The sequence below is a fragment of the Apus apus genome, chromosome Z (genome assembly GCF_020740795.1).
Source record: "Apus apus isolate bApuApu2 chromosome Z, bApuApu2.pri.cur, whole genome shotgun sequence".
Classification (NCBI taxonomy): domain Eukaryota; kingdom Metazoa; phylum Chordata; class Aves; order Apodiformes; family Apodidae; genus Apus; species Apus apus.
This window is the reverse complement of record NC_067312.1, coordinates 10855606-10868973: the sequence shown is the minus strand read 5'-3', so window position 1 is coordinate 10868973 and position 13368 is coordinate 10855606. Positions and strand designations below refer to the sequence as shown.

Genomic DNA, 13368 nt, shown 5'->3' with positions numbered 1-13368 from the left:
GCAGCTGCCAGGGCTGATGTCAGTCTCCACACACAAAACAGTTTTCAAGTTTTTCTCAGCTCCTCTCTTCTCCCTCCACAGATATATTGTAGACTTTGCTCCAGGGAGGGACATTAACCACCACCTATTAAGGGACAACACGCCCACCTCTGATTGTACATTCTCACTTCCCTGTACTCACTGAGACTAAAGGAAAACAAAGCATCTCTGTAACTTTGATCTATGCCTGCATGATAGAAACTCATTTTAGTGAAAGCCTTGAACCTTCACACCAGCTGGGACACACAGCCTGGACACACAATACACTACACTTCTGTTTGCATTTCCCTTTCTTTTCTGTACTGGCCTTTCTCAGCAACTGCCTCACCTTAAAGAAACATTTACCTCCTCACCTAGCTTTTTTTACAAGAACTTGTTCTATAGGTTTTATGGCTAAGTTACCAAATAAAGTGAACATCACTCCTGTGGCCCTCACTGTCTAAAATACATTCTCAGCCTTGTTGTATTGCTGTGTTTCCTTCCAGTTTCTGATACGTGTCCCTTTTATCTGGCTGGAATAGCTACTGATGCAACCCGTGTTAGGCCATGAAAGACAAGACTCCAGTGCAGGAAAACAAGGATTAATAGTCCTTGCTATGGGACCAAGAGCTGGAAGACAGCTGTTCTCCTCCTGGTCTCTGTAAAGAAGACTCATATCACTATGCCACTGCCCACCTATGCAGATGCTCCTATCCCAAAGAGCTGAGCACCACAGTGAAGCACAGATTGTCCAAATACTTCTGTTGTTTGCTTGTGCACAGGTCACATTAAATACATGTGGGTAGGAAGACATATTGAGGAGGGAGGACTGTGGCTGCAGGGACAGAAATAAGCTCATTCAGAAAACATCAGTGTGCTGAGAGACAACTGAGCCTGACACAACCATAAAATCACAGAGTGGTTTGGGTTGGAAGGGACCTTAAAGATCATCTAGTTCCAACCCCCCTGCATGGACAGGGACACCTCCCTCTAGACCAGGTTGCTCCAAGCCCCATCCAACCTGGCCTTGAACACTTCCAGGGATAGGGCATCCACATCCCAGGCAGCCTGTTCCAGTGTCTCACCACCCTCAGAGGAAATAATTTCTTCCTAACACCTAATCTAAACCTCCACTCTTCCAGTATAAAGCCATTCCCCCTCATCCTGTCACTTCGTGCCCTTGTAAAAGTCCCTCCCAGCTTTCCTGTAGCCCCTTCAAGTATTGGAAGGTGCTGTAAGTTCTCCCTGGAGCCTTCTCTTCTGCAGGCTGAACAACCCCAACTCTCTCAGCCTGTCTTCACAGGAGACGAGCTCCAGCCCTTTGATCATCTTTGTGGCCCTCCTCTGGACTCCCTCCAACAGCTCCAGTCCCTCTTACACTGGGGGCCCCAGCTCTGGACAGAGTACCTGAACACCCTGAGGCAGGCTCTAGCATTTGGACACTCTCAGTCCTCCTGTACAACATCCCTGTGCTTAGCAGTGCAACCCCACCACATTCAGACAAATCTGAAGATGAGGAAGGGGTCCAGCTTTGAAGTCTGCAGTGGACTACAGGAGGTAACTTTCAGAAACATCAGGCATACGATGTGGATGAGAGGGTACCAGGAGACTTATCTCCCTGTTTTAGCATCTCCAAAGGCACACAGCCATCTGTAGCAGGGGATCTGAACTAATTCATGAGCCAAGTTTGTCCTTTTCATACATCATGGTAATGTGGGTTTAATAAAATCAACTTTTGCCAGGACTTAATGGAAATAAGCAGCCCAAGACATGATATGTACCCCTGTACAGTTAGGTTAATGCTTGTATCACCACCTAAAGTCTTTTATCTCATCACTGCCCACTCACCACTTCAAGGCTTGCCTCTTCCTGGCTGATATTCTGGATTTCCTGAGCTTCAGACTATACTGGATTCCAGAAATCATGAGGCACAGCTGACTGAAATGTGGGGTAGGATTTCTTAAAATCACTGCCAGGTTTTAACAGATGATGTTGAGCTGGCGTTTTGGCTGCCTCTACTTTCACACCTAATCAATAGACTCTTATGGAAACCCTCCAGAGCTCTCACAGTCCTCTCCTTAATTTTGGATATTTGCAAAATCCTTGACCATGTAAGCAACCAGCTGGGAAGCAGTGACATGGAACGTCAGCCTTATGAATAGCTTTCACAGAAATATTGTCAGAAGCAGAAGAGCTGTTTGTCCTCTCTATCCTGACATGATTATACATCTCCCTCCTGCCTTCCGGCTCCACTGCCACATGTAGTCTACATTGCAGTCATTCGATGAAAGGTAACAAATGCATACGTAATGGCTATACACAGCCCTGTATGATACTGGCAGGTTCTGTGCAAATGAAATGTGCTTTCCCAGTCTCAAATCACCAGGCTTGATAAGGCATTTATGCTGCACAGTCCTTTACATATAGTAACTATAACGCATTCCACATTCAGGACACATTCAGCAGCTCTGGACCTAGAAAGTCTCTAACTTGAGCTGTGTAGGTCATGGATGAAGGTGAAGACAGAGACCCACCCAGTTAATGTGGCAAACAAATCAGCTACATTAACATCTTTAGTCAAAGCTGTTGTCAAGTCAGATTTTTCTATCTTACAAGAAATTACAGTGTTATGAAATGTTTTTTTCAGTTCCTACTGAGAAAATACTTGTGATATTCCCAAACCAAAACATGATTCAAAGGAGCTCCTGATAAAACTGAAGGATGAATTTCACCCCTGGAATTCAGATGCGCAGAGGACAAAAATTCACAAAAACAGTATTAGTTGACAGCTGCAAACACTTGGAAAGAACGCAGCTCCAGGATTGTCCCAGGGAGGAGATGACCCTGCAGCCAGGCAGTACAGATCCAGCAGCTGAGCTATCCCTTCTCCGCACTCATAGTCAGCAAATGCTCCACAAGCCTTGGAAATAGAGTTGCCCAAGGGGCTCCCTAACACTGTAGCCTGGCAGACCTGGGTCACAGCCAGCCCATGTCAAAGTGCTTCTTGGAGTCACAGACTTCACAGCACAAAATGAACCTAAGTAGGCTGTTGAGAAGCTGGAAATAAAGCTGGCAGGAAGCCACAAAAGCCAGACTCAAAACCTTCCTGCCCTAGAGGATTTCACTGCAAGGAACTGACACATTTCCTTTTATGTTCTACTTTAAATGGAGACATGCTTCCAGCGAAAAACTCCCCCCATGTTCCGTTATTGGAAGGCCTTGGAGTCTGATCCTGCGAACATTTTGACTCAGAAATTATTTTCTGGCCATGTGTCAAGTCACTGTGTTATGTTCTCCCTGCATTAGACCTCCTTCAACTGCCCATTTGCAGGGCTGACTCCAGAGCTCCTTACAGTTGACTCAGCAATGAACCATCTCTGATGGTTTGTCTGGCACATGGTCGCCTTGTTTGCAGAGTCACAGCTAGTATGCAGTCACATCACTCCCTTGCAACAACATTCAAGACATGTAGCAGATGCAGCTACAGCTGTGACTACATCTGCATGAAACCACACGTGCTGGTTACTTACAGCATATTCAAACTGTAGATTGAAGTCCCGGTTGTTTGCTTGAAGTTGTCTCTCTTCCTCTGCAAAGAAGAGAAAAACACATGCTTGAAGGTAAGCAGAGTCAATGGAGATATGAATGAAGCATCAGAAAAGGCAGGCAGAGCTGGATGAATGTCACGGGGAATCTGTGTTTTGGGCTGACTGCCCCATGTTGGGGAACTGAAGTGGCTGGTGACATGGATAGAGCAGCACTGTGGATTGGTACCACCACACTCTAAGCCCCTACTTCAAAGTGTCCTCTGCCCACACCCCACTGCAAAGCCAGCACTGGTTTTACAGGTGATTCAGCTTCTCCTGGGTAAGAATTACCACCTAGCTGGTGTTGCTCACTATTCCTCCCTTCCTCCATCTCTTCCTCCTGAAGTTTCCAGAGCTGTTGCTATCAGCCTACTGTTGGTGCCCTTCCTCCAGTTCAAGTGCATCTTCTAGCATCATCCCCCAGATGGGATGTTACCACCATAGCTATCATGAAATCAGAAACTACTGGAAGGGATTTCAAAAGGTCATCAAATCTATACTCTATCTCAAGACAGGGTTGTGCTTGTCACTCCCAATACATGTCCTAGAAAGTAATGGCTGGTCTTCAGACTGTCTATTCCAGGACGACAGTGTCCTTCCCCTGGGGGAGTTTCTTCCCCATTAACAGAATCACAGAATCATCAAGGCTGGAAAAAACCTTCAAGATCATCAAGTCCAACCATCCACCCTACAACTCCTAACCATTAAAGCATCTCCTGAAACACCACATCCACCTGTTTTTTGAACACCTCCACAACCTCCCTGGGTGGCTGGTTCCAGTGCCTCACCACTCTTTCTGAGAAGAAATTTTTCCTAATATCCAATCTAAACTCATTGCATCAATTAAAAAAAACCACGTAATTTCTCCTGGGATGGTCAAAGGTGCTCCTCTGGTCCCTCTCAGTTCCCTGTGCTACTTGCCAAGGACACAAAGGAGACATGAGGTCATCATGTCTTGAATGCTGTTACACCTTACTGTAGTCTTCTCTTCCCAAAGGTAAGCAGCTCTAGTTTCTTCAGTCATTTCTTATGGGTCAATTTTTCAGAAGCAGCATCAGTCTTGCTGCTCTCCAGTGGGCTTCCCAGCACACTCACCTCATGCTGGACATGCAGTGGCCAAAAATGGGTCATAGTTTGCAGCTGAGGCCTTACCAAACCTGACCAGAGCATGAGAGACACTCCACCTATCTTGTGGTAAGTGGGTATTTGACATGGGAATTGACCTAAAAGCAATATAAAATAGTATCCCTATGCATCACCAACACGCAGCTGACAGTGTTCCAGAATATTATCCATTTTGGCAGATCGTTTCTGGCAGAGCCAATGCCTCATCAGGAAATACAAATCTTTCACTTGTCCTTGCTGAACTGCATCCAAATTTTTCAGACTTTTTCTCCAACTAGTCAATTCCAATCCTATCTTTCAGTGTGCTTGTAGCTCCTGCCAGCCTGTTGCCATTTGCAGATTTACTAAGTGTGTTCTTCATTGTGCCAGCCAGGATGTAGAAGAAAGTATTGAACACCAGAGTCAGGATACATCCCTCATTAGTCTCTCAACTTTCATAATCAGTCATTCATAACTATAGTCAGTGTATTTTTTTTTTCCCCTGAAAAGTCTGGCACTAAGTTTATGGTGATTTTATCTCCAGTGTGTCTCCAGTTTACTTGTAAAAAAGCCATAAATGACAGACAAGATACATGACAGCTATCTAAGGCTTTTTCACTAGCCCTCTGGCTACCACTAACTTAGATTTAATTTTGGTTTGATCCAGTTTTTCAGGACTGCTGGCTGCTAATAATTTCTTCCCCACACACACACTGGAGTTACTCTGAAGTGGTTTGTTGGAGTGTTTTAACCTTTACCCAGTAAATGAAGGCAATATATCCATAATTGCTCAGATTTTCTTTTCGCCCTGCTTCAAGACAGATGCTATGCTTGCTTTTTTTCCCAGTCTTCTGAACTTTGCTTCTATGTGCATGAGCAACTCTCAAAGGCAGCATTGCTCCAGGCAATGCTCTACCTTATTCAGCCAACCCACTCCCTCTCTATTCCAGCCCAAAACTTACCCCCTTCTCCTCTGTTTCTGGCAAGTATTATGTTAGATGTCTAAAAAAACCCCAAACCAAACCAATCCCTCAAAAAAACCCCCAAAACCAAACCAAAACAAAACCACCAAAAAACCCCCACCACAACCAGAAACCTCCACAAGACCTGAAACCCAGATTTCTTAGCATTATTTCCTAGGCTTTTTTCATGAAGAAGCAAGCAGACATAAGTTGTCTTTGATCTCCCTCTTGTTAGAAGGGTTACAGAGCCCCAGAGATCCCAGCTCTTACAGAACAACTGTCATTGTCCTTCATGTTCTCAATAGCTTTTTCTCCCTTTGAGTCTTTGCCACACAGTTTGTGCCGGATAAAACAAGTTTCTTTGCACCTTCCTCTGACTGAAGTGAATAATGAGCTTGTGATTTCAGTATTTCACGCACTCTTCTGAGTCCATCTCTGAAAGATGTTAACTTGTAGCTGTACCCTCAATATCAATTATTTAAGGAAACATCAGCTCTGATTAATTCTCCCTCTACTCCAGATTTCCTTCCCATGAGATCTCAGTTACTAGCTCTTCATATTTACTGAAGATGTCCTTCTTGAATTCCATTGTAACCAATTGGCTATTTTAACCTTTTCTGAACTATCATATCAACATTTCAGAATCATTCCCATTTACACTCCCTCCTGCTTTCACTGGATCAGCCAGCTGATTGAAGGAAGGGAACTCCCCTGTTGGAGGATATTAGCTCTAGAACAGCCTCCTCACTAGCACCAAATATTGCCCACCTATGCACTGCACATTGTGCCAGCTGAACAGGTCATGTTCCCCTACACTCTCCTCCAACGCTGCCTCTGCATAGCTAAAACTCTTCATTTACCACCAAGCCCTGTCTCTCAGAAAAATATTCTTCTTTTTTTAATATATTTTTTTCTTCACAAAAGACAGCCCTTCTTTGTCTGCTGTGCCTCTGTTCTTCACTCTTGTAGCGTTACTCAGAGATTTGCGATTTGTTCATTTCTTCCTTCATGCTGGATCTTAGAGTACATGAACATAGAAGGAAAATACCTCTTCCCTTGCCACCTCTGTTACCCTTCCAGAATAAGCTTTATTATTTTCTATTAATATTCCAGCCTCGTGAGTTATCCCAGCACGTGTCTATTATATCTATTAAATGATGTGTTAATACATCTAGTTCTTCCTGTTTATTCACTCTAGCATTAGCAAGCGTCTAAGCTATTCAGAGGATTGAACTGTAACCCTTCCTCCTTTCCCTCAATAACCCTATAAATATCACAGCATCCCTAATTTTTAAGCCCTTTTTAGAGCACCTTATTTTTTTTTTTGGTCTCAGTCTATGAGTTGTTTTCATCAAGCCCCCTAATTACTAGTTTAAAGCTATGTTGTCAGATAAACGCACTTTTGCCTTTCTTCAAGAACTTCTAATTGTGTCAGGCATTTCCAATGCATCTCCCATCTTCCCTGACTGGGCAATTCAGACCAACACAGAGGCTTCATTCAAGACCCCCAAAGCACTTAATCCTTCACTGCTTTCCTCAGACACATTTTTTTTCTCATCTTTCACAATGGGGAGAACAATGTACAGAGAGACCCGAGTAACTTGTCCGGCATTTCAAAGGAAAATAGAAACAGAGCTCAAGAGGTCCAGGCTTGCAGGGCTTCAGCTATTGTCTTATGTGGCCCTTCAGGAATTTTCCTGAGAGCAACCAGTATTACGAAAGCAGATGAAAGATAAAGCTATTTGTTAAAAACAGAACTTCCCAACACTTGCACGTTTCCTCTCATACAGTAAGAGCTACTCTGATCCCCTCCTCAGGGACGCCAAGTCTAGTCCTGGAATAAATGCCACAGAAAAGATAAATGGGTTTGAGGCAAATAGGAAGAGATGACAAAGCTTGAATACCTACGAGGTTACAGAGGCGTGCTTGCAGAATTGGTGCTGGTCCTGGGAGGGGCAGGGACAAAGCTCTTGGCAAGCACAGGGTGCCTACCTGGAGCAATGCAAGGAAGCCAAAGACCTGTAGCCAACCTGGAACAAGGGGCTCAGCACACGCTGGACAGCAGTGTCCATGCTGCTCACAGCCAGCAGGTCTTCCCATCTGCAGCACCAGAAGGAGCTACTCATGATGGATGTAGAGGCACAAAGACATCCAGAGCTGCTAGTCTAAGCTGGAGCTCTTCAGTTATCTATTTACGTGCCAGGACACGAGACACAGGGCACATGGCAGAGACTCAGGGTCAAGTGGCAGCTTCTGGGAGTCCTCAAAGACTTTGTGTTTTCCATAGGCCAGGCAGACCTTGAGAGGGCTGCATGCAGAAACAAAAAGCCAAGGGCTGCTAGAAGCACTTGGAGGTGCTGCAAGCTCCTGTGCTTCTCCAAGGCTTCTTGAGGGAGTGGGGAACCATCCCCCTTACTCAGCCATGGAAGGCACTTGACACATGCATTTGGATTCAAGGATGTCAAATGCTCCTACAAAGAAACCAGGTGTGTATCTGCTCCAGTGAGGAGCCTGGCCTCTCAGCACGGTGAGAGATGCACTCTCCCAGAGGAATGGCTGTTATGTGAGACACACAGACAGCTGCCAGCAGCAAAGGAATGGCACAGGAACTTGAAGCAGTGGGACATGAAACAGAACAGCAAATGAAACTCTCTCAATCTACTGCCCTCCTGTGCCTGATGGCATGGTACCTGTGGGCAGGTTTGTAGGGCAACTAATTTCTGAAGGACCCAGCTGGCTACGAATATGGTTCAAAACTGGATGGAAAGTCTCCTGCCTGCCATAGCCATCCATCCCTCTCACAGGTGTTGTCCCTAGAGGCCAAAATATGAGACCAATTTCTCATGGCAATGTTTTCTTTTTCTTTACTGGATAACAGCCAATACCTTTGGCTAAAGCAAGAGCAACCACAATGAATTGCAGAGGGTGCCTCATCCAGCAACATTAGCTAGCAGAACTTTCTGACCTCTGGCTAAACCAAAGGAGAACCACCATTGAACACATGCACAGGGCAAAACTGCCTCAGTGGTTTTATTTTTACCAACATGAAGTCCTTCTGCTGTGCCTCCTAAACTAGCAGTTATCAACTATCATAGATTGGACAACTCTTATTTGCTTCTGGAACTGTTTGGACAGAAATTAAGCCTCTTGGATGATCACAATAAATAGTTAGGGAATGTCTGAAACATTACACCAGCTTTGTCTGGAAACTACAGCTCAGGGTATTCTGGCTGCAGAGCCAAGCACGCATGTCTTATCATGCCCTTTTGATTCTGAAAGCATTGAGGAAAAAGGGAGGGGAAAACTGAAGGGCTATCAGATGAGGAGTTTTTAATTTCTTTAAATACTTTTTGCTCTCTAAGCTACTCAAAATTTCTGCTTCTGCGAACTACAGTCACAAATCACTGAGAAGAAGGAATGGGATTTGTTCTCCAAGTTATCATTTGACTGCCACTGAAAAGTATTTTAAATTATTCATCAGTGGAAATTCAGTGTACATAAATATGGCTTAGTGCCCAGTTCTTGGTCTAACCACTGAGGCCAAGTCACTGGGAAAGTGGCTGTTTTCTCAGGCACACAGATTTAGGAGCTAAACCACAGAATAACAGCTGTATTAAATTAAACCCATGCCAAAAATCAGCTATAAACATAACTGGCCAGCCCACCAGCCTTCTCCTTTTAGGACTGTTGCATGGAAAAGTCCTGCAGAAGGTTAGATTCAAGATCTAGTCAGACAGCCTGGAAATTTGTTTCTGGTTTATGCTAAAGAGCATGTGCCAAAAACAATGATTTCAACAGGCTGTTGGAAAAATTTTGTAGATACTAGGTCTTGTGGCTTCAAAAAACAGGAGGTTAAGGGCTGCCTGATTTTGCCAAGTCATATACAAACTAGGGCCTGATACCTCATGCATGAAGCGAATGCAGCCCAAATAGGGGAGTGTCAGCATAACTAAGCCTGCACACAGAACAGAGGCAACATTAACTCTGTAAAAATACTGATCTCTACTCCACCCTTTAGACACGCAACCTCAAGAGCACAACGCTGCCCTGGACAAGCAACAAAGAGTGGCATCCAGGAGCTGGGCTCATCTCCCCAGCTTCCCTTGCAGAGTGGCTCTTAGCAAAGCTATTGACCTTACCAAGTTGTGAAAGAGGTAACACGGTTATTCTGCACCCCAGGGAACACCTCTGATCTTCCTGAGACTGTAATTCAGGTTTCTCCTATGACAGGCTATGAGCAGTCTCAGAAGACCTCAGCAGTTGCAGCAAATTTTTTGTTTCAAAGTTCATGATGTGTCTCCTTCCAGCTTCTCCTGCCCCATCTCCCTACTACTTTCGTTGACCCTACTTTTGGGCATCTAATTTCACTCAGTGGCTCAGCTTTTGCTGTCATGTCCCACCAACAGCACAAGTGCCATCTTGCATCCAGCACCCAGGTGACCACCCATCTATTCACAGGCAGAGAATTTCTAGCCCTTATCTTTCGTCTTTGCACAAGTATCTGAAACCATGGTGCATTAGCACATCTATTCTCCCTCAGGAATGAGAATTACACTGTCCATTGAAAGGCAACCTCATGGGAGGGGGCAAGTCATGGGGAAGGGCAAGGGAGAGGGTGGTGAGACACTGGCACAGGGTGCCCAGAGAAGCTGTGACTGCCCCTTTCCTGGAAGTGTTCAACACCAGGTTGAGCAACCAGATCTAGTGAAAAGTGTTCCTAGCCATGTCAGGGTGATGGAACTAGGTGATCATTAAGGTTCCTTCCAACCCAAACCATTCTGTGGTTCTATGGCTGTATTAAGCAACTAAAATCGCTGTTCTTAGGAAGGCTATTTTACAAGCCAATAGCCAACATCTCCCTTCATCTTAGAAGAGGAATTGCCCCTTTTTTGCAGCTGTGAGACATGAAGGAATGATGCAACAAGCTTCTCAACTTGCAGGTGCTATACTCAGGCAGATTCCCTACCACTGGGTTAAAGAAAACTGCATTATTTTTTATAGCAGTGATGTGATATCACAGGATTTCACAATCATAATTCAACATGGTCTTGCTGGAATCAGAGCTGCCACCAAGCAAAAAACCAAGACCAAAACCAGGGATCTTTACCCAACAAACTCAACATTTAGTATTAATTGGGTAATACATGGGTGAAGGGAAGAGCCATATAACAGAACTGAGGCTCACGGGGTTAAATAGCTGCATTTCACAGCCACTCTGGGACACAGACAAAAGCTGAAGCCTTATCACTCCAGTGTTAACCTAATGCATGCAGAACCTGCCCAGTGGCTGCATCACCAAACCAGAGCCCATCCCTGCCCTGAACAGCAGCCAGAGCTGGCAGGGTGCAGCAAGCGTGGCTGGGGCAGGAGGAGTGGTGAGAAGCCAGTGGGATGGAAACGGGGAAGAAGGTCACAGCCAAGCCCTGCTCAGAGCAGGAACATGCCCAGCTGCCTGGCAAACAAACATGGTTTTTGTTATTGACTCAAAGGAGGGGCTCTCCAGAGCTCTGTGCTGCACATTTTCAGTGTGTAGATGTCCCTTCCTTTATGGAGTCTCCCTGGCTGCTGTGTGGCTGGACAGGATTTATGCTGGCAATCACATGCATTTTCATCTCTAAAATGGAGTAGCTTGTACTGAGTGTGTGGGATTTAGTTAAAAAAAGAAATCTGCAGCAAGACCAGACTCACCACCATAAATGGGTTTAGCCCTATTCCCTCCTGCCTGTTCCTCCATTATTAAATAAAACCTTCTTTATCATGTCTTTTTGCCTTGAAAGAACTAGAATCCTCCTTCTTCCTGAAGAAATTAAATGCAAGAAATATACTTTTGTGGTCATGGGTTGTGTCTTTTGTGCCTAGTGCCAAGCTCACCTTCCTGCTAGCACTAAACAGTACCTGACAAGTAGAATTTGCCAGCATAGGTAAAATATTTCATATGTCCCTAGATCAGGTATCAATTAAAAATGTTTGCATTTTTTTCTGGCATTGCTAGCAGAGGACCCGTTTAGAAGATATGTTGACCTATCTCCATTTTTTGTACATCAAATGTAAGGACTGAAATGAAAAATCTCCAGGGTGAACTGGAATTATTTCTGCCTCAGGTCCAGCAATTTTTTAATATGAAGATAAGGTTCGTTATTAGGTCTTGCCCTTTTCTAAAAGCAGGATTTGGCATTATCACCATAAGGAGAGAGAAAACAGGAAAACAGGTTTCAAGGATGTCTCAGCTTTACCCAACATGTACAACAATCATGGTCAAACAGCACCTGTGGGACACAGGCCTGAAATAAATGCTAGGTAACTGTAAACCATAAAATAGCCCCTTCTGGGTTGTTCTGGAAAGGGACAGAGGCTGCCTCATCTCTCCCTTTCCCCGTCTCCTGAAATAATGTCAGTTCTGGTTTGTCTTTCACCTCCTCCTCCCAGCAATGACCCACTCACTCAGAAATGAGTGCAACACGTTATTTCTCAAGAAGCATCTGCATCTTTTCATGCTTGTTTTCAGTTCACTTCAGAATGAGACCATGCATTTTTCAAGCATCCTAGCAGTAAAAACATGTCTCTTCTTCATTTTGGAAAACTTCGATTTTGCAATTTATTTATTTATTTATACGAACCTTGTTTAGAATTTTTTATCTTTGTGTCCTGGGTTTTTTTTACCAATATCAGCATGCCAAATAAAACAGATGAAATAGTAATTTGTTTTTATTTTCAAAACTAGTATGACAGTGACTGGCTGGCACGTGTAATTTCCTTTCCTAGAAAACAATATCTCCTAGACATGCTGGTAATGCTACAGCTTGATGCAATTGTTCATGCTGTTAATAACAGTGACACACAGTGATAGGAATTGATGTAAAAATCACAAAAATAAATACATCACTGAAACAAACTCTGAGAAGTTTTTAAAATCCTAGTTACTTCCCCCATGGGAAATTATGTAAAATAAATACATTTTTCATACTCAAAAGCTTGTTGTGGTAAGACATTTCCTATCAGATTTGAGTGGGAGTCCCAGAAAACAGCTGAGCTTTATGTCTGCGGAGCTGGTCTTGGGCTGTGTCTCCACGGGGAGCTTCCACTCCTGCCAAGCTCTGCCCAGAGTCCAGCTGCCAAAAAACAGCTGCCTTGGAGAGCAGGCTGTCCTTAGCAACAACAAGAAAAACCTAGTGCATGTTTCCAAAAGCCCTGGATCAATTTATATCCTTCCTCTTCCTCTCACATTGCCCCTGGGCTGGGCTTATGGAGATGAAGCTGCAGCAATGACTGCTCTTGTCTTCAACTGGAAGCACAAGCTTGGGATAAGGCTGTTTGTGTAGATGAGCCCTCTCTGTTCCCTATTTCTATTTGTCTTCTGAGCTCAGAGAGGTTGGGAAAAAATAGTTTCATGTCAAAATACAAGTATCCCACTAATTTCTGTGTTCTAATACAGGGAGGTACATCCTGGAAGGGAAAGGCTAGAGACTTTCTGTCTTCACAGTGTCTCTGGACATGGATCCCTCACCATAGATTGCATCCTGGGCCTGGAGGTGAAGGGATAAAACAGGAGACTTAGTACAGCAGCTCCTGCTCCAAGCCCTGGTCCTGATGAAGATGCACTTTAGGAAGTGGTCCCCTTTAAGGGTACCCTAGTAGGCCTTCATCTGGGCTTCTTGCAAGCATTCATCTCTGCAGGGATTTCTGCTACAAAGGCTGGT

At 44.4% G+C, this 13368-nt stretch overlaps 1 protein-coding gene across 3 annotated transcripts in view; it reads right to left on the bottom strand.

Moving 5' to 3' along the window:
• Nucleotides 1-13368, bottom strand: part of LOC127395609 (phospholipid-transporting ATPase ID-like) — a 93205-nt gene that overhangs the window by 55632 nt on the left and 24205 nt on the right. For all 3 annotated transcript variants that reach the window (XM_051642775.1, XM_051642777.1, XM_051642776.1), the window contains exon 3: nucleotides 3549-3607. In XM_051642775.1, coding sequence (XP_051498735.1) covers nucleotides 3549-3607 — 59 coding nt within the window. The remainder of the gene's footprint in view (nucleotides 1-3548; nucleotides 3608-13368) is intronic.